Source organism: Botryllus schlosseri, chromosome 3 (genome assembly GCF_051294905.1).
Source record: "Botryllus schlosseri isolate E-star chromosome 3, Bs_hap1, whole genome shotgun sequence".
NCBI lineage: Eukaryota > Metazoa > Chordata > Ascidiacea > Stolidobranchia > Styelidae > Botryllus > Botryllus schlosseri.
In genome coordinates, this window is record NC_137238.1 from 20960829 (window position 1) to 20984232 (window position 23404).

Here is a 23404-nt window from a genome sequence, read left to right on the forward strand (position 1 = left end):
GTCATTGATTCTTAACCGCTAAACCAGTGGTTCCCAACCTTTTTGTCTTCATTCCCCACTTCAGATTTATTCCGAGCCTTCATTCCCCACCAGGACCGTAACAGCACTTCGTCAGCCGCGCAAAAAAACGTTTGATCTTGGGCCCCCGCAGACCCGCTGAGCCTGTACGCTTTTCCCCAGCTACTTATCAGCTACATTTGGTCTACTGTTTAGTGAGTCGCCTTATTTCGACTAAACGCCCGAAGCGCGCAAAATTTATATAATTCGTGTTTGAATCGGTCAATATGATCGGGAATTGCATAGGCTATATATTGTGTTATAAAATTTTTATCCGCTCTCTGCTCACGTAATCAGATTTACCGGAATAGCTGAGTTAGGGGTGTTAGCAAAGGCAAGACCCCCCAAATAAGAATTAAACATCTTCGGGCGGACCCGTTGGTATATTGACTTCATTACATTATGCTATTTCGTGACCTCCTATAATATCTGCTATATCAAAAGATATGGAAATCACCAAAATTAAAAGGCACACCGATTTCAAATTGGTATTGCTTTACTGGCAAATAATTTTTCTTTGTGGGATGGCATTTGCCCTGTGGGGTTCAGATCGCCAGTACAGGAACATTCGGCACCAGCCATTTTGCCCCCTGGACAATTAAACATATATGTATATTGTATATATATCGAAGTTTTCGGTCACCACAAGGCCATTCCGTCTCGGCCAAGGTCTTCTCGCTGCTGATCGTTCTGGCACACTTCTTCGAGCTGCATGTTGCATGAGCTATAACTTCATATGCCTTGGTGCGTCGTGGCGCAGTAATTTATGCCAATTCACGAAATAATTTTATGCCTCTTCGAGCTCCCCCCAATTGGGGGTTCGGAATGCGCCAGTTCCGGTCTTGTTCCCCACTACCCAGCACTTTTGTCATCACATAGCAGCTATCTGCTGGTTTGACTACACAAGACGCACAACCATACCAGTATGCAAGACAATCGCCTATAACTGCAACATGAAACGTATTGTGAACTGATACCGGTAACGCTCAAAATTTCGCGGATGCGGTATTTAACGTCAAACTAGTCGTGCGGGATGCGTTTTTGACGCCATCATTGGCCATCCAGAGTTAAAAATGAGGTTTTGTGAACAACACACAATATAATTTTCGATACATATATTCCAGAGCAATTAATTGGTAATGGCAATTGCGCATGTGTCTCCGTGAATATGTAGAATGTCCTGTATATACTTTTGAACAAATGCGTCCATTCCCAACCAGTGGGGAATTCCCCACCGTTTGGGAACCACTGCGCTAAACTAATATAGAATTTAATATACATGCAAGAAGGCGCTGTATCGCTCACATATATGTAGAAATGGTAAACTACGTAAGTAATTACACAGTCTCAGTCGATAGTTACCAGCCAAAATAGAGAACGAATTAATAAGACGCACTACATCACCCATTTACAAATTCATATGTGACAATTCGAGCGCGTAGTGGCGCATTCAGGAGGGTAATGGGTGTCCGGTACCCCCCCCCCCGTTTACAAGCTCGAATATCCCCCTTCCTAAATCTAATTCCATTGATCTAATATTTCTTATCGATAATCCCCGTATTGCCGTGCGGCATCATCACGCCATCGATCAAGCAAACAATGCAGTGCGGTGATGCTTTTTCTCGTATTGTTCTCTCGTCTACGGAAGCCCGAAAAGCGCATCATCACTTGCCTCTCTCGTCTCATCTGAACGCTATTATCCAGTTACAATAACACCAGGGCTGTGGAGTCGGAGTCGGAGTCGGTGGAGTCGGAGTCGGAGTCGGGGTAATTTTCGCTTGATGGAGTCGGAGTCGGAGTCGGAGTCGTGAAAACTGTAATAGCTGGAGTCGGAGTCGGAGTCGGAGTCGGTGGGAAAATACTGACTGGAGTCGGAGTCGGAGTTTGTGAGAGTGACTATGATTTCGACTCCGACTCCGACTCCAACTTCTCTATCATGAAAACATTTGCTTTCAAATAATTTTCAATATAATTTTTATGTACCACCAATCACTGTTATTATTAACCATACAGATCAGCTGCGGCCAGCCCTTGGCACGCAGGCCAAATTTGGCACACGAGAAGGTTAGGGTGTGGCCTGCTAGGTAATTCTCGAAATTATTTATGACATCAGGTACAATTGCAAGGCCAACCAAAATTTGATTAGCATGACCGAATTTGATGATGACTAAAACAACAGTTCTGAGGCATTGACGTATCCAGGGGTCAGCCACATTTATCCCAGATCTTCGTATGACCATGAAGTATAATATTTCATAGCAGATTTATTTGACTTGAAATTTTTGTCGGTACTTCGCCTGATTCATTTTCACTAGATTTCTTGCATTCAGTATTTGAGCCCCCTTTTGAAAATTATACATACATATTATTCACAGAATTGAGTCTAACTATATTCGCAATTAGGAGACACGGCTTCGCTTGTGCACTCGCAGCGAGATCGTCGACAAAACATTTGCACAAAATGATAGAGGCATGTTCACTGATACCGGCGATTTTGCTATGTCCAAACGTCGAATAATCCTGTCCTTGCCAAATGAGCCCAGTGGTATACAGATGCGACCCCTAATGTATGTTAGCGACGTATTTATTGATATAGCTATAGCCTAATTCAGTCGTTATCTTGCAAAAAAATTTCGCGCTTTGCGCGACCAGGGCCTGATTGCGCACTGCACAGTTGGATGACATAATGTTATCAATTTTAGAGCGTAGTAATATAAGTCTTGTTTGCAATGTTTCATAATTCGGTTCGCTCCTATCGACGACTAAAAAAAGGTTATCAACATTCCCGTTGCCCGCGCAATGGTTCGTAAATCTCAGGTGTCCCTTTCGCCGAAAAATTTGCCCACCCCTGATATAGATAAAAGACATTACTTGCAAATTACAACTCAGTTGCAGAGGGAAAGAAAATCGCAAGATGCGTTTTCGCGATGCAGTCAAAATTGATGCAATTTTTGGAATTATACCATGATACTGGGACAGCAGAGAAAATGCATCGGCTGGTTTTGTAAAATTGTAAAAATATGTCAATATGACCAAACGATGCTTCCCAATTGACAAAATTAAAAATATTTGTAGTGTAGCTTAGCTGTTTGGGTCGAACAAATGATTAAGAAAGACTGCAAGTCCCAATCCTTGAATACTTGATTAAGTACATGTAGACTAGACATAGGCTATGGTCTTTGACTACTTAACTAAATTCCATTTATGAACAATGTCTATTACTAGTAGTAAGAGTGTTTGTGCTTGTAATCAGGATAGTGTGTAATGACAAAATTAGTAAGTTCAATTTCTTTATTAGTTGCTAAGTCATACACCAGAGCTTCACTTGGATTTTTTATCTACATTTTTATTACACAGGATTGGATATCTGCCATATTTGAATGATTCATACATTTCAGGATATTAGAGAGTCCATGTTATAAAAACTTGAATAAGGAAGGATATTTAGCAAATCTTTATTTCATGTTAATTGCATGGTGGATAATTCGAGCTGTGCAACAATGAAACAATTCAGCATGCCACAGTTAATCATATGTTTGCATATGTTTAATGGTTGTATGATAGTCATTCAACCGACAATGTGGCATATAATTTTTGAGGTAAATTGGTAATAATGCTGGAGTCGGAGTCGGAGTCGGGAGTCGGAGTCGGTACGTTTAAAGACCCAGGAGTCGGAGTCGGAGTCGGAGTCGGTACGTTTAAAGACTCAGGAGTCGGAGTCGGAGTCGGAGTCGGTATATTGAAAATGTGTGGAGTCGGAGTCGGAGCCGGAGTCGGTGGTAAAATTTACCGACTCCACAGCCCTGAATAACACTCACATTTAACGCTATGAAATGTCGATACCGCGCGAGAACATGCGTGCTAGCTGCTAGGCGTGTATCACTAGAGATAGCGGATCACTAGAGATAGCGGATCGCTACAGTACCAAAACAGATTGTACTAATCAAATGTCCGATATGGAATCTATCATGTATTGATCCAATTTCCGATGATTTTCGGTTGTTGTCCTGTTTTAACGCGCTTGGCCAATAGTAAAAACATCGGAGGCTAGGCCGCTCCATGACTTGCGGCGCGTGGTAGTTCTACAATCTACATCAATGTTCAATGTAATATTGTAATAACGAGAAGTTATAGTCTTCGCCTTGACAATTTGCAATAGTCACTTTTGCACCGCAAACGCATTTAGGAATGCATTGAGATTGCGAGCCTAAGCCTGCGTCGGGCCACTGTTATTCATGTGATGCAATCGCACAAGCTTAAAGGGGCACTGCGCTCTAAATATGATGTGGTCTCAAATTGAAGGGCAAAACGAAAAAAAAATTTTGGCCGCAGCCGTTTTCTTCAGAACGCCACCGTAATGGAGCTGCAATTTATTGAAATTTCCAGAAACGCACCCGGCTGCAGCTGTCGCGGCTCCTGGTAATTTCTTAACCCGTTACATGGCACGATGACTTCATCGTCGCACTTGCTGGACGCGATTACGCAGGCACGCAGTGGACGAACAGTAGATAGTTGTCAGCCGATGTTATGAAGCAAATATGTCTTACACGCCAAGGTGGTGTAGATACGGCGTTCCACGGACGATATTGAAATTTGCACCTGAACGTCTTCATTTTACTTATGACACAATGCTTGCACGAACCAAACTGGCTGTCCTGGACCACAATGAGAATGTTGGCAGATTTCCTGCCGTGACACAAGAAGGTTTGCTGTGCAGATGAAATGTTTGCAAGTCAAGGTACTCAGTTACTTACTCTATATTTGTTTAAGCAGGTGTTCTACGATACAAAAAAAGTTACTCTCGGTCAGCAAAAGAGTGGATCTTGAAAAGCATGTATGAAAAGAAGACGAACCACTATGTGAGAGTCTCTCGCAGAGAGAGCTTTTGAGGCGAACTGCTGAGAATCGCACCGGCATCAACTTCCCCAGTAACATTTCAAGAAATGTGCATCCAGTCAGCATTGCACCAGAACCAGCCCCCTCTAAAGAGGAATTACTTTCAAAACGTCGTTCTAGAACGTGACTTAGATACAAAACATCTCTATCGTACATCTTCGAGTTGTATGGCATGTGGTGCAATGCTACGTAGCTCACTAGTTCAATTTCATTCTTCCACTGCCTGACTGCCCCATTGTAATACCCTGGCTATGTAGTCCTCGGATGTTTCTTTTATTATTTATTTTAATAAACGAGTAAGCAAAGTAGTGGATGTATCATGCACAGCAGCCATTGGTGGAATATAGAATGCAAACAGTTCCAGGTCACTGTCTAATGATACAGTAACAGAACTGATTTCGACATATATAGCAGAGCTGCAGTGTTATCAATCACAGTTCGTTTTCTATCGGCCATTTGAAACCGACATACAGTCCATCATCACTACGGTACTTTTGCCTTGTAGCAGTCACAATGCACGCTGGCAAGGGCATCCTGTTTTTGCTACCCAAAACGTCGCCATCAATAATCCATTCCAGTATGTGTCGATAAGACACCAAGCCATATTGTCTGCAATTGGAAAACATCAAAGGATATTGCAGCAATAAAAAAATCCTGAAAACTAATACCAGCATATATACGACGGAGAGTATAATGCTCCCAATTTATAAAGTGTAGGCATATATATAAAAGCATGCGAGAAAAGGTGAAGAATGCAGGAAATTGTCGCTTATATCCAGGAACCATGTCATAAGTCCAAGACCCTGTCATAGGTCCAATACTAAACAACACAAAATGTTCTAGGACCCACTTGTTAGAAAGCCTTCTGCCAGGACCATGCTGTTGATTGTTATTATTCCAGTTTTTTCTGTTCACTTTGAAAAACGTTTCAAGAATGGAGGGATGTATATGTAGGAGAAAATCGTCATGTTCTGTTATGCAAGTCGACCCTCCATTCCCAAGAAGCTCCATTATTTGTTGTATTTCCCTGCAGCAGACGCGCTCATTCTGGTTTGTCATGGATGCACAGTTCAAGCAACTGCACCATTCATTGTCTAGTGTCCGAAGTTGACTCTGGTTTTCTGACGATTCCTTTGACCAATACAATGAGATTGATAAATTGCATTCAAGAAACACAGGTACAATACTTACAGAGACATGAGTTTGTGCTTCTAGAGTTGCAACAAGACGGGCGAATTCCTCCTCTGAATATTGTGGCTCGAATTGATACGGCAGGCTATCACCAAATATCGTGATATCATCGAAATCTTCTACATCTGTATCTTCATCAGAAGTTACGTCATCAACAAGAGCTTCTTCCATACCATTAATAATTTTAACAAATTTTACGTTATCTACGTGTCAAAGGAATTGCATGAATGAACTGATGGAGACAGAAGATTCGTTTGTGAAACTGAGAACAACAATGTTACGATAAAAATTTCCACAACAATATTGGAACTTTGATGAGAATGAAATAATGGTATCTTTGTGTTGACTATCTATACATCTGTGTCTTGAACAAGTAAACTGGACCGTATCAAGATAGTTGCTATGCCATGGGTAAATGATGCAAAATATCTTGTGTCTGTCTATTCCACAAAACCACTACTCCAAAGGTTGTGCACTGTGCTGTCGTTAATACATCTTGAAAATGACAGCTGTATCTGCATCAATATACAACTGTAACGGCATCTCAGTATCAGTCAACTGGCAAATACTATAGAGTCATGACAAGCTCCAGACACAAATCATCCTGACTTAACACCGTACGTTGAGCGCCGCCTTGGTGTGCAAGACATGAGTCCTTCATAACATCGAATGACAACTATCTAAAGTTCGTCCTCTGCGTAATCGCGTCGAGCAAGTGCGACGATGAAGTCATCGTGCCATGTAACGGGTTAAAGGGGCACTGCGCTCTAAATATGATGTGGTCTCAAATTGAAGGGCAAAACGAAATAAAAATTTTGGCCGCAGCCGTTTTCTTCAGGACGCCACCGTAATGGAGCTGAGCTGCAATTTATTGAAATTTCCAGAAACGCATCCGGCTGCAGCTGCCGCGGCTCCGGGTAATTTCTTAACCCGTTACATGGCACGATGACTTCGAGAAAGGAGGACACTTATTCAAAATTTTCAGTAATAGAATAGTGGATCAAGTATAGAATCCTGAAAAAATAGTAAATTTTTCAGACTCCGTGGTCGGTCGACTAAAAAAGGGATAACTTTCCAGCTCAACTCCGGAAATACAGTTTTTCTTTCACACTCAACATTGGTTGACTATTTGGTTGAAATTCTTTTCATTCGCACAAGTACGAACCGTCACACAGGTTGAGAAGCACTTTATGCTGTAGCCGTTTTTCAGGGTAACAGTAATTTCTTATCCACAACACGAATACCACCAGTCAGGGTTCCCCATGAACATGACAAAATTCATGACATTCAAAATTGGTGGTTCGGGTAGGCTACTGTAGGAAAATTCATCATCCCTAACCAAAATCCAACGGTACGCAAACCTAACCTGAACCCACAACTCCGCAGCTGACCCTAAAACATATTATTCATTATATTATATTCTTACTAATCCCCAAGCCATCATCTTATGATTCTCCAACCTGAATGCGAAACCAATTATGACCGCTCTGAATTTTGAAATGTTCAGAGGGCACACTGATTGGTGATGGTAATGTTTTATACATAACATAAGAATAGGACATGATCTATTCCTGCCCTCAAGAAATACAATACACTAGGCCCAATCAAGAGAAATATCTGCTGACTGTATATCGTCCGTGGAACGCCGTGTCTACACCAGCACCTTGGCGTGTAAGACATATTTGCTTCATAACATCGGCTGACAACTATCTACAGTTCGTCCACTGCATGCCTGCGTAATCGCGTCCAGCAAGTGCGACGATGAAGTCATCGTGCCATGTAACGGGTTAAGAAATTACCCGGAGCCGCGACAGCTGCAGCCGGGTGCGTTTCTGGAAATTTCAATAAATTGCAGCTCCATTACGGTGGCGTTCTGAAGAAAACGGCTGCGGCCAAAATTTTTTTTTCGTTTTGCCCTTCAATTTGAGACCACATCATATTTAGAGCGCAGTGCCCCTTTAAGTGTTAATTGGTCTTTACCATCTCCACACCAGAGTTGGATCAATTACAATATTTTAATTCAATTACAAGTATAATTACAATTATTTCCTTGCATGTTTCAATTACATTACAATTACAATTACTCAATGCCAAAAATATCAAATTACAATTACAATTACTGGTAAACATGTAATTAATTACAATTACTTTTAAACAGGTAATTGATTCAGTAAAGAGGTGTTCTTTGACAACCGTAGCGACGTAATTAGCAACAATCTCAAGCTATTCATGTTTCATTCCTGATATGTAGAATACCCCTTAATTAAAAAAACTCGAACATATTCGAACTATTCCTAATGTTGTGTACTGAAAACTACAAGCACAGAAAATGTTTCAAACGACTGTTAAGAACCAAAGGTTTGAGCGACTAACAGCGTATAGGCTACAGGACAGTCAATGAAATGTAATCAAACCGTTGGGCTACTCAGAGCTGGGTCAGGATAATGAAATGTAATTGGTAATGCGTCAGCGATTAGGATGATACCGATAAGGTGCATAAAATCAAAATAAATACAAAAGGAAAGAACCTCCTGATAGCTAAGAATTACAATATTTTGGTTCGCATTTACATTTTCACTTGCTCGGAAACTGTTAGATTGCATTTGATGAACATCAGGTGCGAAGAGTATCTGGCCCAAGTAAATTTGGCCAAGATTGGAGATAGGATTGGGATAACATCTGTACAAATGCGTGATCAAGTTCGATGAAGCCTTGGTTGAAAACTTGAACTCTTTTTGCAATTGCTGCAACACGCCTCGGTACTGGTCATAGATTTAAAAAATGCGCCTCGTTCAGATGATTTCATGCCACCCAAGGGAGCACGCCCCAGGTTTGAGAACCACTGGTTTAGCCTATATTGTAATTCACAAAGTTTTCTGTTGCTACTGAAGTATGGGAAACAGTTTAGCGTGACTGAATTATCTAGTTATAACGCAGCACGCATAGAACACCGATGTAAATAGGCTAATTATTACATGTGGTGACTGTTTACTAAGGCCTCTCGCCGTTATCCTGGTTCGTACCGGAATTTCACTGGTGCGACGAATAAATGATTGATTGATTGAATGATTATTTTATGTTGTGATTGTCAGGTTTCCATGAAAATGTAATTGAGATTGTAATTGAGAAAAAGTTTGATCAAATTACAATTACAATTAAACAAAATAGAAATACTGCAATTACAATTACAATTGCATGAAAAAATGTAATAAATTACATTCAGCTCAATTACAAATTACAATTGATCCAACTCTGCTCCTCACACCAAAAATACTACACCATCTTGGCAGACAGTAGATATCATATTGATTTAGAACAAAATTAATTCAGATCATGTGCAAAAACAGGCTGAACAATTGATACATACGAAAACAGACTATAATTCATTTGCGTGCCCTTACTATTTGGGTGTTCGTATTTGAGCGCAAAATTGAGAGATTTCCCACTTTGCTGTAATATGATCTGCGCGATAACATCCTCGCTGTCTCTCTTTATGTTATGTTTAGTTGCACTTGGTTTTGTATATGCGAATGAAGAAGTCACAAACACGATTAAGATTATCTGACCGTGGTAATATCTGCATTTGTGCATACATTTAACCTGATCAATCGGTTAGAACTACGAAAACCCTCTCCTTTTAGAAACACCCCCCTTTTCTAAAAGTAGACCCCGATTTTTTCGGCTAGATACGCCCCAACTTGGGGTGAATATATACTATATTGGAACCGGAATTCAATTTCAATAAAACAAGAGGTTTGGTCAAGGTGAGAACAGAAATAGACATTTGCCATTCAATCACTTTACTAATAGTTTACGACAACGTAAGCCGTGAGCTTCGATCCCTTCATTTGCGGTCAAGTTATTTGTGGGAGAACAATTGCGGCTCAGTAAAACCCACGATCATTGAATGGTTGATTGCTCTCATGGGTAACACCAGCGTTTCGCAAACAATCCAAACATATGCAAGATACAGATTTTTATCGACACCGATTACGTGATGACTTGAAATTGACTCTTGAATTTTGCTACGAGTCACGAGTCAATCTACATTTCTGATACGCCGAGTTAAGTCAAGTCATTTTAGAAAAGTGACTCGAGTCAAGTCATACGAAAAAGGTGACTCGAGTCAAGTCATGACTTGAGTCATCCCAAAACTGCTGCCGAGCAGACAGCATGATGCCATAATGCAGTGGTTCCCAACCGGGGAGGAATACCCCCTTTAAGGGGAATTTTGCAATTTTATGTAGGAATTCCACTTTAGAACGACGGCCTCTCAATCAAATATCTCCTAAGCGTGCAAATATCGTGCCGAATCTATCACAACATGGCCTCTAATGAAAGAACCATATTACCATATATCTTATATTTTCAAGTCAACATCTTCAGAAAGTGACGAAATATTCCAACGTAATCGATTAAAGTCGAAGAGATCGCTAGCCTTGCTTTATTTTTAGTGAGCAGCTACCCGATCGAAAAAATACATGTTAAACTTGGTGCAATGTTGCCGAAACGTAATGGGTGTCCTAAATTTCAATGAGCTCCAGCAGGAAATCTGATCAGTGTGTATCAGGGCTGTAACCAAGTCACCAGTCAGTCTCACTTTCGTAGTTTTGACTCGAGTCAAGTCGAGTCATTTTCAATTCACCATTGAGTCAAGTCCGATTCCAAGTATCGGAGCAAAGGGTCGAGTCCGAGTCATGGTATTATGACTCGGGTCCGAGTCCAAGTCATTGTGTTAACTGCTCAGTTTCCAGTTGAAGCCTTGTTAAACCCACTTTCTCTGGCAGGCTTGACTCAACAGACCCCCACACTCCCATTTGTGTTTTAGGCTTACCATGCACCAATCGCTAATATAACTGCTGTGAAAACTCAGTATGCATAAATTTTCGGGTCTCGCGATATTTTTCTCAAGTGTGGGGGTCTGTTGAGTCTAGCCTGCCAGAATATGTTTGATCGGGACCGAGATCATTGTCTACAAAGTCTTGTTACAGCCCTGCTAGAAGCAAACACTCGGTACCGCCAATCTTATTCTCGCAGTCAACAAGTGTTTGCGCGGTAAAAATGACCTTTTTTAATCATCAGGCAGATTTCTCCTAAGGGAGGAATTTTGGCATAACTTTCGGCCAAGGAAGGCACGAGATGAAAAAGGTTGGGAACCACTGCCTTAATGCATCTTGCAGGCTGGGACCCGCGTGTTTATCCTCTCGGATTTCCCTTTACACTTCGTTATGTTGCCACGAGAGACTAACCCATCCTCAGACGAGGCTGGGAGGCCATTGCTGACATGGTATATTTGCTAATAAGGCCAACAAACCCTCAGGGTCACCTTCCACAATCCACAGACATATTCTAGATCAGAGGTCATCAATGCGGTGCCCGCAGGCCGCAGGTAGCCGGCAAGGACCAGATGAATCGCCCGCGGGTCTGTTCTAAAAATAGATGGAGAAACATCCCTTACCTGTGAGCTTTTACGTAATGAGAATAATTTATTTAGCTGATGTCGTGTAAATCACACTAACGTGTAACATGATTACTCCCGTCATTTACCCGCATCAAAATTTTGGTGTTTTTTGGCTGTAACTCGTTTTGTGTTCACAATAGAGATAACTTTCTTCTTAAGACGGATAGAAACATGATGTTGCCACAGATTTTGAGCTAGCATATATATCATGACTCTACGAGCAGCGGTTGCCGAGATGGGCCATTTTACCCCCCACGAGCAGAAATCGTGGGATTGCCGGCTGGAAAATGGGGGTAATTCCCTAAAGCCGATTTTATTGAAGTTTAGGGTGATTTGTCGGGATTTGAGAACCCCTTTTTTGTCGATTAAAAAAAAGTAATTTTCACTCCATCCTATTGCTACGTTGATATTGAGCCCAGTGTTTGTATGTTTGTTTTATTAACACAACTAGAGCTTATCAACACTTGGGTCATTTGCGCTCGCAACTTGTTACCAAGTACCGATATTACCCCATTAACAAGTTATACAGCAGTAGACAACACTCCAATTGCACAGATTAGTATTTTTGTGATACAATTAACACATGAAATCGAGATGGACCCTGTACGTTGGCTATGTTTATCACATCACACAACGACATCAATTTCATTGATTGGTTGAATAAGCACCATTTGCTGACTACCTACATGTAACTATTTCGCCATTCATGTTGTGTGATTGCGGGTCAAGCTCACAGCAGAAAGTCACTAATTATTCATGAACGGAAAGCTGAATATTTCGAGCAAGCTTTTGTAACAAAACAACTACAATTTTTGAGATTGAAAAAGTTCATGCTGTAAAAGTGTTGATTTTTTATTCTGATAGCGCCATTCATAGAGTGGCCCGAAGTTGAAATGCAATAAATTTCAACCAAAGATGTTATAATAACGTGTAAATTGTAATATTCACATAAGGTTCACAGTGTAGAACCTACCAAGGTTCGTTTGTGAACTTGAACCTCCAAATTTTTGAGGTTCACACACAGAACGCGAACGTGAACCTCACTCACGTTCACATCATCCCTGTTATTGGCCGATATCTATGGAGTCATTCCGAAATAGCCTTCAAAGTCGTAAAATCGACACTGTTCAAAAGAATCGCTGCGACGCAGCATAATGATCATATTAATGAACTTCGCGTGGTTGCGGGTGTTCAGAAAAAATCAAATTTTCAGACTTTGAGGTCTATTTCAAGGGTGTTATTGTGACATTACCCTGATCAGATTCTATTTTCTATCTACGGAATCAGTGAGACAGTAGCTTTCGAATAACATCAATTTTATTTAATTTGAACGCTGGAGTCGCCAGCTATATGGAATCTGCAATTACCGGTATGTTGCTTTTACATTGCAGACCAGTAAATCGCTTCAGGCAAGCCAAGCAACTGAAGCAAAGATATTTTTTGAAAATTAATTATACTTTTATGGTAATAATCCATCTTTAAATATTTTTGCGTGATTTTCAAACGTCAATGAGAGCCGCAAGAATGCTAACTGGGAACCAACTGGGGCTCTAGTAACCACGGTTTGGAATCACTGCTATAATAATCCATTAGTTTTCATCTATTAAAATTAATGCTGACAGATGAAGCGCAATGATAACTGAAGAGCTTCTTGGAGGTACAGAACTTCAATATACAATTAAATAGTATATTCATATTGAAATGAACCCGGATATTTTCGGCTGACACTCGTCAGGGGTAATCGTCAGCAACTAGTAGAGAATTGGAAAGAACATTGTATATCAACAATCGTATCACAAAATATGACGTCACCAGCATGAAATTTCGAATGAGAGAACGTTCAATGTACTATTTTTAGGTGATACACGAACTCCTTTTGTTGACAGAGTTTTGGTTGGTGTATTTTGATAAAAGTTGATTCCAAGGCACACAAATGGAATTGTGAACGACCTCGACCTACGATTCGAAATCGGTCGTCTCGATAATTATTCGCACAAATCGGATTATCCAACAGATGTTTGCCGATGGCAGAATTAATGGCCTTTGATCGATCAGCATCAATCTTAAGTGGATGAGTTAAGGGTGAGCTTTTCACATCGCGTGACGCACGTGTTCTGATAAATCTGGGGACATGTTGGTTTATGCGGTCCTGCAGACGTCTTGACGTTCTTCCCACGTAGCCACAATCACAGTGGCACCTATATTCGTACACTACATTACTTTGTTGAAGTGCAGGAAGCACGTCTTTGCGTGTTGAAGGGAGCAGTTGTGTTGTTGTAAAAATCACAGTCAATACAGTCAAAACCAATGTGAGAAATTTTGTAGGGTTTAGTATAATCCAATATTTCAACCTTATTTCATCTAGTCTAGTCAATAGCTGCGACTGATTATTTCTGTTTTTGTAAAAATAATAGTCTTTAATTCAGGCTGGACTCGACTAACCGATACTTTGGAAATTGACTACAACAAACCACTCAAAATAGGAGCAAAAGTATATGAAGGAAGGCAAAAGCTAGTATGCTGGTCCAGAGTTGCAATTAAAATCATCCTTTTCACCGAGATTAGAAATGAAAGCTACAACGAAGTATCAATTCTACGTAATCTGGAAGGTCATCCAAATGTCATTAAGGTGTATGATGCGAAAGTGATGGACGGAGAGACGCTACCTTATGTTTATATATCAATGCCTCTATATCCAGAATCATTAAGTGACATCATGCATGAAAATGAGCAGTTCAATTTCGATGAATGCTTTTCATACGCCGAGCAAATTGTAAAAGGAGTTGCATTCATCCATGACAATGAAATTCAACACCGCGATATCAAGCCATCAAATATTCTCATTCAATTAAAAGGCCACTGCTTGATCTCAGACTTTGGCCTGAGCAAAGTGATCCAGGATGGACAAACTACAGTGATTCTCAGTCAACCAGTGGCAGGCTCAGAAGGATATCAAGCTCCCGAGGTCCATGAAAAACCTCCAAGATATTCTTACCGCTCGGACTCATTTTCTATTGGCGTAGTTCTCAGCATGCTCTTCTCTTGTGGTACACATCCGTATGGACCAATTCCAGAATATCGCCGAGAAAAAATTATGAAGAACGAAGACCCCGACCTGTCAAGTGTGGTAAAAAATATGCATCAATACCCAAAGAAACAAAAACAGCTGCTTCGTCTGATCCGGAAGTTATTAAGCCATGATTCAAAAAATCGTCCGCTACCCAAAGAAATGCTTAAAGAGCCGTTTTTCAAAGGTGTGACCTATGCTTGATTTAAAAAGAATACTTACTGAATGTGATTATGCGATCCGCAGCGTCTACCCACTCGGAATTGTAACTTGAAGTACACTGCAATCGTAGTTATCCTTTGATACATCATAGTCCGGAACATGATGTGACAATCTAGGCAGCCCATACAGTTGATAATAATCAACAGAGTACTGTGAGCTTGCCAGTAATCCTCGCGCTCTTGTTAGTGGCAGCATTTGGAAAGTATCTTGTCATGACGCTTGATTCAAGTCACTGCTCGAACTAAGGTATCAGCTGGTAAAGACATAACTAAAATGAATAAGAATTCCTTACACATATTAGACTAAGCCCAATTAAAAACTTGGTATGCAAAGGCAAACCATTATAGATTAATGATTTGCTGCGGGCCACACACTAGCTCTTAGCTTGAGTATCAATCAACTACGTGCCATTCATGATACAGCACTGCTTGGAAGGAATCCGATTGGAGTAATGAATGTTTCGCGAAGCTATCAATAATAAATTACTGCTATCAAACTCTATGACCACATAGAGAGACTAAAACCGATTTCTGACCTTTGTATAACGAGCAATTCTCCTTTTTTATATTCAGATTCTCAGCTGAAACATTTTGAAGAAAATCAGGTATGTGAGATTATATATTCAATATTAGCTCAGTCATGATCACCGATATGGTTTTAATAGGATGGTATCCACAGTGCAAGTATGAAAAGTGATAGCTGCAAAGAAGCCTCACACAACATACGAAGGTCGCAAGATTCTGTAATTGTAAGTAGAGTGTAGCCTAATCATATTGTTACTGTGTGATCTGTTTTGCTATAATCAATTTGTGTATCTGATACTATAGTTTATAGTGCCCCGCTGCAGTTGGACTCTCACAATATCAAGAATGCTAGAAAGGAATTGAAATATGTTTTAGTATAACTATATCCATCTCTATTTTCGAAGTTACTTGAAGAAATATAATAGTTGTACACTCGTCAGCGGAGATTGCTGAAATGGTACTCTGGATGCAAGTTTTTATTGGCTGTCAATATTACAGCCAAGTGCAATTGATAGATGCTGCTGGTAACTGAAACCGATTATTTGCCTAGGCCTATTTCAGGGGTCACCGACCTTCTAGACACCAACAGCTGCTTCTCGGCACCGATTAATGAGAAGGACTACCCGTTACTCCTGCCGTTCACCGGTACTTGGCTGAATATTAAGCATATTCCCTTTCGAACTCCACGGGGTGAAAACTAGCAATTCCATCCCTAAGCTTTATACTGAAGTGATATAATGATGTACATTGTACACTATATTTAATGACTATACTCAAGACACATCATTCCACAATGCGGAGGTACATGCTGACTTCTTAAATGTCACCAAATGCAAGATCAAATGATATAATAATCCCATAAAATCAATATCTATCGTCGCTTTGCCAACAATTTCGTCGAGGACTGGCATGGTAATATAAGCTTACGCCTTGATGGACAACATGGTAATATAAGCTTACTCCTTGATGGACAATATATTTGGCGTCCGACTATTCCTACGTTGATATTGAGCAGAGTGTAAAAAGAGTTTCTATACTTGCTACGGATATTACTCCATAAACAATTTATGCAGTAGCCAACACCCCAATCCCACTGATTTAGTTTTTTATGATACAAAAAGCATATCAAATCAAGATGGATCCCGTACACCAGCTAGATTTTTAACATTAGACAACGATACCGTATATTTTTTTATATCAACTTCGTTGATTGGTTGAATAAGCATCATTCACTGACTAGCTACATGCAGTGAATTTAGTTCTTGATGATGTGTGATTGCGAGTCAAGCTCGCAGGTTGCAGCCGAGAGTCACTAAATTTTCACAAAAGCTGAATATTTCGTGCAAACTTTTGTAATAAAGCAAGTAAAGCTTTCGAGATTGGCAAGGGGCATGCTCATTTAGTGTTGATTTTTTGTGCTGCAAATTCTAACACATTAGAAACCTACCAAGGTTCGTTTGTCATTGTGAACCTCTAAATTTCTGGGGCTCACACGCAGAACTACTTTCTTACCACTTGTTTGCAATGCTTATTTGCAGGTCACAGGTATCGTTGGGGAACGTGAGAGAACGCTGGCAACGATGATGCATGAAAATCCTGAATTGGTTAATAATGCTTTTAGTAGCCTATATCAGTTATACAATGATCCGGTATGATTTTTTTCATTGTATCAGAAGACAAATATTTCGAATTCCGGGAATGCAACAAGCGCACGTATCTGCACGGTATACCTACAAAATGCGGATCATAGTTTGGATAAAGCTGTCCCAGTGTCAAATGACCAGGTGAGGACAAAATAATATATATTTCGAAAATTTGATTAATATCAGTTAAACCCTATTTTACCAGTGTTTATTAACCCTTTTAGTGCTCGTTCTCTTTACGACTTCATGAAATTTTCTCATACCCTCACTTTAAATAAAACAGTAATAGTATAAATTAATCGCAATGTATTTGTAACTTACGTGTTGAATGCATGCATTAGACACCGTGTTATAAGTAATATTGGCATGATTGAGTAAGGGTAAGGGTTGGCAAAATCGAGATTTAGGCTTCGAACGAACCAATGTATTTAGTACTGAATAGAATGATCTACGATATTTCGCCAATTTTTGGCAAGATGCTACCCGAGAAAAGTATGAATTTGGGTCACGACCACCCAAAGCGATTGCTCATTTTCCTGCAACAACGAAATTTCTCCACGCTTCGCGAGATATCCTGTGCTTGATTTATATACATATACTCGGTCACTGTGAGAGTACTAAAGCCAATAAGGGGGACACGACAAAGCGGTTACTATACAATGGAGTGTGCCGACCAGTGGCGGCTCGTGACAATATCGGGTGGTGGGGCAAGGGCTGCAAGTGACTTTTTATCAAGATGACGTCACAATGGCGTTTTCCAACGTAAACAAGTAACTTAATGATGGTACGGTAACATGAATTTCCCGGCAACAGTGATTTTAACGTATGTGCCACGAGAGGTCCGCTGGTGAGCTGTGACTTGAAGTGTGGTAACTGCGTAAACGGCGTACGGAACAAAGATTCAACACGGCTCATGTTCGCATTAGACCTGACTAATTATCTGCAGAAATGGAAATGACTATAACTCGAGAGATAGCGTAAGCCTAGTTGGAAAGGTCAACGAATTCGGACAGATACGCAATTGTTATCTCATAGATTGGGCCTGTCCTATTGAATCCAAAACATCATTCTAAAGAACTAAGAATAGCAGCCTCGGAAATTTGGTCTCGGTAGTCGGTACAGCATAAGAGATTTTGGCCTTGAAACTGGAGACTGTAACACGACACATACGTTTTTATTACTGTATTATAGGTCTGCTGCGAAATCGCCTTTGGAAAATATATTACCGAATAAATACGTGGATGAAAGCCTTAAACTTGGTACACTGTTACATGACATTATCGAGAAGTGGCCTCATGGCCCTTTTCGGTATGGTACACTGTCAAAATTAATGCGAACAGACCAACACCGAATTTTGCGTAAATTTTACTGAGGAATAGGCTGATCAAGTGATCAGCTGTTAGCCGCCATCGAAAACGAAATACGGTACCTATCGCGCTTGACAGGGGGTTGTAAGCAAATGGCTTGAAGGCCACAATTTCACGGTGAAATTGACATTGGAGAATATAATATCAAAGTAAATATTTGAATGCAAACTGAGAATGATATCATCATCTCAGTTAACGTACCGCAGATATACCGGCTTTTGCGTGAAATCCGCAATGTGTTGTAGGCTAAAGTGTCAGATCGGAGCACATCTTTACCATACTCGACCTTGATAACGAAATTACTTCCCTAATCATTGAGTGTCAACCTTGAGACTTGGCACAGCGTTCGATACTAAAATCAAGACATACCTTACAAAAGCTTATGACGGATCTAGGTAAGGAGCATCGTTAAAATCAATAGAGACCAATACCGGCTTTGCGTATAATCTGTTAGCGATAAATGACGAGTCAGCTCTCACTCGAATTAGGAAACGAAATTACCACTAACACAGTTCAGTGACAAACTTAAAACTTGGTACAGCGTTCGATACTAACATTAGGACTTACCGTGCCAAATGTCATAACCGATCTCAGTATTGAACATCGTCAAAACCAATGGATACCAATACCGGCTTTTGAGTAAAATCTGTTTGCGATACATGACGGATCAGCACACACTCAACTTCAGAAACGGAATTACTACCCTAAACTTTAAGTAGAAACCCTGAAACTTGGGGCAGTGTTAAATACCACCATCACGACATGACATAACAAGTTTCAAGAGTTTTCATGGTGTGAAACCCCATTAAAATCGACCTATACCAGCAAAGGTCGATTAAACGCATATGACGGTAACAGAGTTCAGCTATAGATACGATTGTTACATCACACCTTAAGGGCACAGAGCTATCGTGCCCCGGTTGCTCGGTAATTTTATGAATAGGAGAGAGTAAATCACCGTTTCTTTATTGTGCGCGGCTTTGAGAGAATAAACAGTGAAAGCTTGTTATGAGCGCTACCGGGGCAAGCCCCGGCTAGGCATTCGCAAAGCGAAAACACAGAAGAGAATTCGATTTTTGCAGAGACTTCGCTATATATGGGCATTTACAAGCGAAAGGACAAGAAGTATACGATTTTCGCTGTGATTTCGGTTTATATAGATAGGTGTGCGTCTATAAATGGTGAAGAATTGTTATTGAACAGAATTTTAGGTGGGGCAATGCCCCAGTTGCCCTATAGGACGAGCCGCCACTGGTGCCGACCATTATATTACATTAATTGGTATGTGGTCACGATAAGATTTATCCAACATTTGTTTCTCTGGAATGGTCTGACTTGCGCGGAAAATAGCCTACTCGAGCAGGGTAGAGGGATTGAGAAAGAACACGGCCGTAACTGCCGCACCCGATATTTTTTAATATTTGAGTACGCATAAGCGATGTCATATAGTAAAGTGCGTTCTAGTGTAACTATGATGTTGTCGACAACAACTATTCAGTATGACGTCACAAGCCGGCACCGCGGTACCTAGATGTCATCGTAGCTACATCGAATGTTACTGACGGCTGAGAGACTCTAGATTACTATAGATACCTAACCTATGGGTAGATTAGTAATCTATATAGACCAAGAATGGCCAATCTTTTCGGCTAAAGGGGCACGGGCAAAGGGGCACGTGCAATTGACGAACGAGTGTGCGGTCCACTAGCCACGCCAAGCGGGTAAAATTTTTTAAGTTTATAATAAACTAGGTGAATAATATTATTACTTGAGTATTGCGGGTCTATTGTATACCGCCCGTTAGGCTCAGTCTGCAAGGACACGACTATTCGGCGTCTGGTCACATCGATATCGAAGGTCCCCGATAATAGAGACGGACTTTCAGCATTCCCGTGGCCACTTACTGGCCACGGATAATTTCGTGGCCGGCCACAGATATTCCGTGGCCGGCCATGGTGATTTTCATGGCCGGCCATGAAATTTCGGTATGGCCGGCCATGAAATTTCCGTGGCCGGCCATGTCAAACTCATTCTCATGGCCGGCCATGACTAAATTTCATGGCCGGCCATAGGCAAATTTCATGGCCGGCTGCAATATATCAAGTTAGTATTGATGATAAGTACTGTACGTGGCCCAATCGTGGTCAAATGCATGATCAATTATGTTCTATTATGGGCGTACAGTAAATAGAACTAGGTGAGAGCGAGAGTTTAGCTCAGTTTATATGCATTTTCTCCCGAAATACCGGACGAATAGCGATACAATGAAACGATATGCAGAAGATGAAACGATCTGTAATAGTCTCTATATATCAATTAAAAACACACAAAATGATGTAAAGAATGCATTAAAAAGGGGGATATCCGCTAAATGAAACAGGAAATAATGGTATAGAAAGCTAGAAGCGATGAAGACATTATCAAAACTGGTAACTGGTAAGTGTTGATTTGTATCTTTTTTTTTTATAGAAATAGACCTAAATATTCGGCTGACACTCGTCACAGCTAATCGTATGCAGCTGCATAGACTTGAAAAAAACAATGTATACCAGATATCTGTCAGAAAATCCCTATAAGTTCCCCAAAAGCTGTGAAATTCACATGTCATTCTGTGGCCGGCCACAGAACAGCTCGGAGCTCGCTGTGGCCGGTGCTTCCCCCATTCTGATATTGATTTTCAACCGTAAGATGTGCAATGTGCATTGTGCAGTTGGATTCGATTGTAGAGTTCGTTTTATTTTGTAATTATGCAAACCTACCATTAAACAATGTGATGATGATAATGTCCTTCATATTTCAACTATGTTTATCGTTTATGATGAGTCTGCGATGCGAATAAGTGATACATATATATCTGATCATGTAGTTTAAGGATGTAGGGCAGGGGCAGTTTAAAATCTTTCGTGGATTGCCCTGATGAGTTTATGAATAATACAATACTGTACTGGAAATTTGTCTTACTTCACTGCAGATTTTTTCGACTATATACATCCTTGAATATAATCTATGTTTCATCGAGATACTGGATCGGTCAATATGCGGTCATTTAACTGTTTTCTTGTTTTAAATACTAAATACCGTAATTAAAGTACCCGAAAGAAACAATTAGGGAATCAAAGAACCAAGAATATGTGGAAAATACTCTTTCAAGTTCCAGAAAAGCTGTGAAATCCACATAACATTCTGTGGCCGGCCACAGAGCAGCTCGCAGCTCGCTGTGGCCGGTGCTTCCCCCGATCTGATATGTCTTTCCATCGGTATAGAGGACATGTAGTTGCAAACAATTCCATAGTTTGTTATTCTTCGTATAGCTGAATAGCTGTGAATTGGATCATGCCAGGCTGATACAATCCTTCCTTTCTGTATCAGGTCTATGATGAGTCCGCGATATACGGTTATATACATATTTGATTATCGTACTGCTATACAATACATACGACGTTCAAGATCCTCAACATCAATGGAGCTTGCACTCATTTGCACGATGAGAATTGTGTCGATGAATCTATGAATATTTCTATGCTGTAGCAGCACTTGAACTTGACACACTGCAGATGTGCTGTAGATGTATGAATAAAGGCAACGATGTAACCTAACCTAACTGTAATATTGGTAAAATGTGGGGCTTTGCTCCCACAAATTTGATTTTGGTCACGTTTCCGATCCTATATAATTTGTATGTATATCCACCTAGGTGCCGTTCTTCCAGGTTGAAACAAATAATGTACGAATGAGATACATGTCGCAGTCACTACCGATGCCATGTAAGCCAGAGGATACTTGATTACTTGGGTGCAAGGATCGTTTTGTATCGCAAGTCGTTGTTAGATCAAGCTGCTAACCGATGTGGTGGGCATAGGACGTAAATGTGCCTGCTATATAATTAAATTACTGTTACAATAATAGATAACTCCAGATACTTTGCGTCATCTAATGCAGCACGATCGATCGATGCGACATAAAATGCAGCGCCATCGATCGATGAAAAATGTCTATGCCAAGCCTGCGAATTGGCCAATAGGCATGATATTTGTGGTTGATGCAGAGAACAATGGAATGTTCCCCAATCAATGTTTAGGGAACAATCTTGATGACACAGAAGTCCCAATCGTTCATTATAATTCGACATTTGAATGCAGTGCAAATACTTACAGCCGTGTAAAGTGCATCTGATCTCTCGTGCCCCTGGGTGTTTTCTGTGAAAAGCATGTATTGGACATATTGCATTCATGCAACTACTTGTATATGAATTGTGAATGACTGTAATCATATCTTCAATTGCTTCAGATTTTGTGAAATTGGTAACGGAATAAACAAACTTTTTGTAGCAAAATATGCCGGTTTCTTTATGTAGAAAAGGAAAGGGGGCAGGGAGTCAGGTTATCTACGTTTGCGTCATTAATGGGCTTGGGCGATAGAGATGCGAAGAAACTGCAAGGCTATCGAGTCTGTACCACGGTTTTATCTTTCCACACAATCCCATTGCGTTGATCGCCTGGCGTGGAAGCTGTGTGGACACCAGTTTTAATGTAAAGACGACCGAGCAATAAGATGTACGCTCATACATTACTCTATCAAATATTTATCTAGATTCTAGGAAGTTCAAGGAACGTATGTTTCGGTGTTAGTTTACAACGCACCGCCTCAAAGTACTTTTTCAATAGTCAGTGGGAATTGAATTCATTTCTACAGAAGGTAAACGCGTGTAAAGCTGTGCAAATTTTGAACCCATCCCTAAACTACTCAATAAAGTGGTAATGTAACTTAGGTACGTGCGATAATAGTGGAAGTCGTCTATACAAACCTTGCCGCCAGCAAGTTCGTTGCAAATGAAGAAGATCTACTTGACTATTGTCAAATTGGATGCAAAGGGCCGATTTTGATCCAACTAGATATGCGAAAATCACGAACTGGCCATGAACTCGTGGCCGGCCACAATGAATTCTTATGGCCGGCCATGAAATTTACTGTGGCCG

At 40.6% G+C, this 23404-nt stretch overlaps 3 protein-coding genes across 4 annotated transcripts in view; 1 reads left to right on the forward strand and 2 right to left on the reverse strand.

Moving 5' to 3' along the window:
- LOC145436036 (uncharacterized) overlaps positions 1–23404 on the reverse strand; it is a 450309-nt gene that overhangs the window by 233562 nt on the left and 193343 nt on the right. The window lies entirely within an intron of this gene.
- LOC145436037 (uncharacterized) overlaps positions 1–23404 on the forward strand; it is a 50888-nt gene that overhangs the window by 9753 nt on the left and 17731 nt on the right. Inside the window, exons 3-7 of the mRNA XM_080313327.1 lie at positions 14032–14859; positions 15467–15498; positions 15559–15642; positions 16957–17022; positions 17092–17202. Of these exons, the coding sequence (XP_080169453.1) occupies positions 14032–14859; positions 15467–15498; positions 15559–15642; positions 16957–17022; positions 17092–17202 (1121 nt within the window). The remainder of the gene's footprint in view (positions 1–14031; positions 14860–15466; positions 15499–15558; positions 15643–16956; positions 17023–17091; positions 17203–23404) is intronic.
- LOC145436042 (uncharacterized) lies at positions 5219–7009 on the reverse strand. Of its 2 annotated transcripts, XM_080313333.1 has the most exons (3): positions 6145–7007; positions 5804–6084; positions 5219–5562 (listed from the first exon to the last, which is right to left on the reverse strand). In XM_080313333.1, exons 1-3 carry the CDS (start codon positions 6313–6315, stop codon positions 5385–5387), a joined length of 630 nt encoding a protein of 209 aa, XP_080169459.1. In that variant the 5' UTR covers positions 6316–7007; the 3' UTR covers positions 5219–5384. The 2 variants fall into 2 exon arrangements, with proteins under 2 accessions (XP_080169459.1, XP_080169458.1); XM_080313332.1 differs by having other exon boundaries at positions 5804–7009.

Bases quoted from the DNA above. Each gene is read 5' to 3' on its own strand.
- LOC145436042 (XM_080313332.1), bottom strand. From the start codon at position 6,315: ATGGAAGAAGCTCTTGTTGATGACGTAACTTCTGATGAAGATACAGAT. The intron at 5,563-5,803 runs GTGGGTCCTAGA...TTCCAATTGCAG, and splicing joins GGCAGAAGGCTTTCTAACAA to ACAATATGGCTTGGTGTCTT.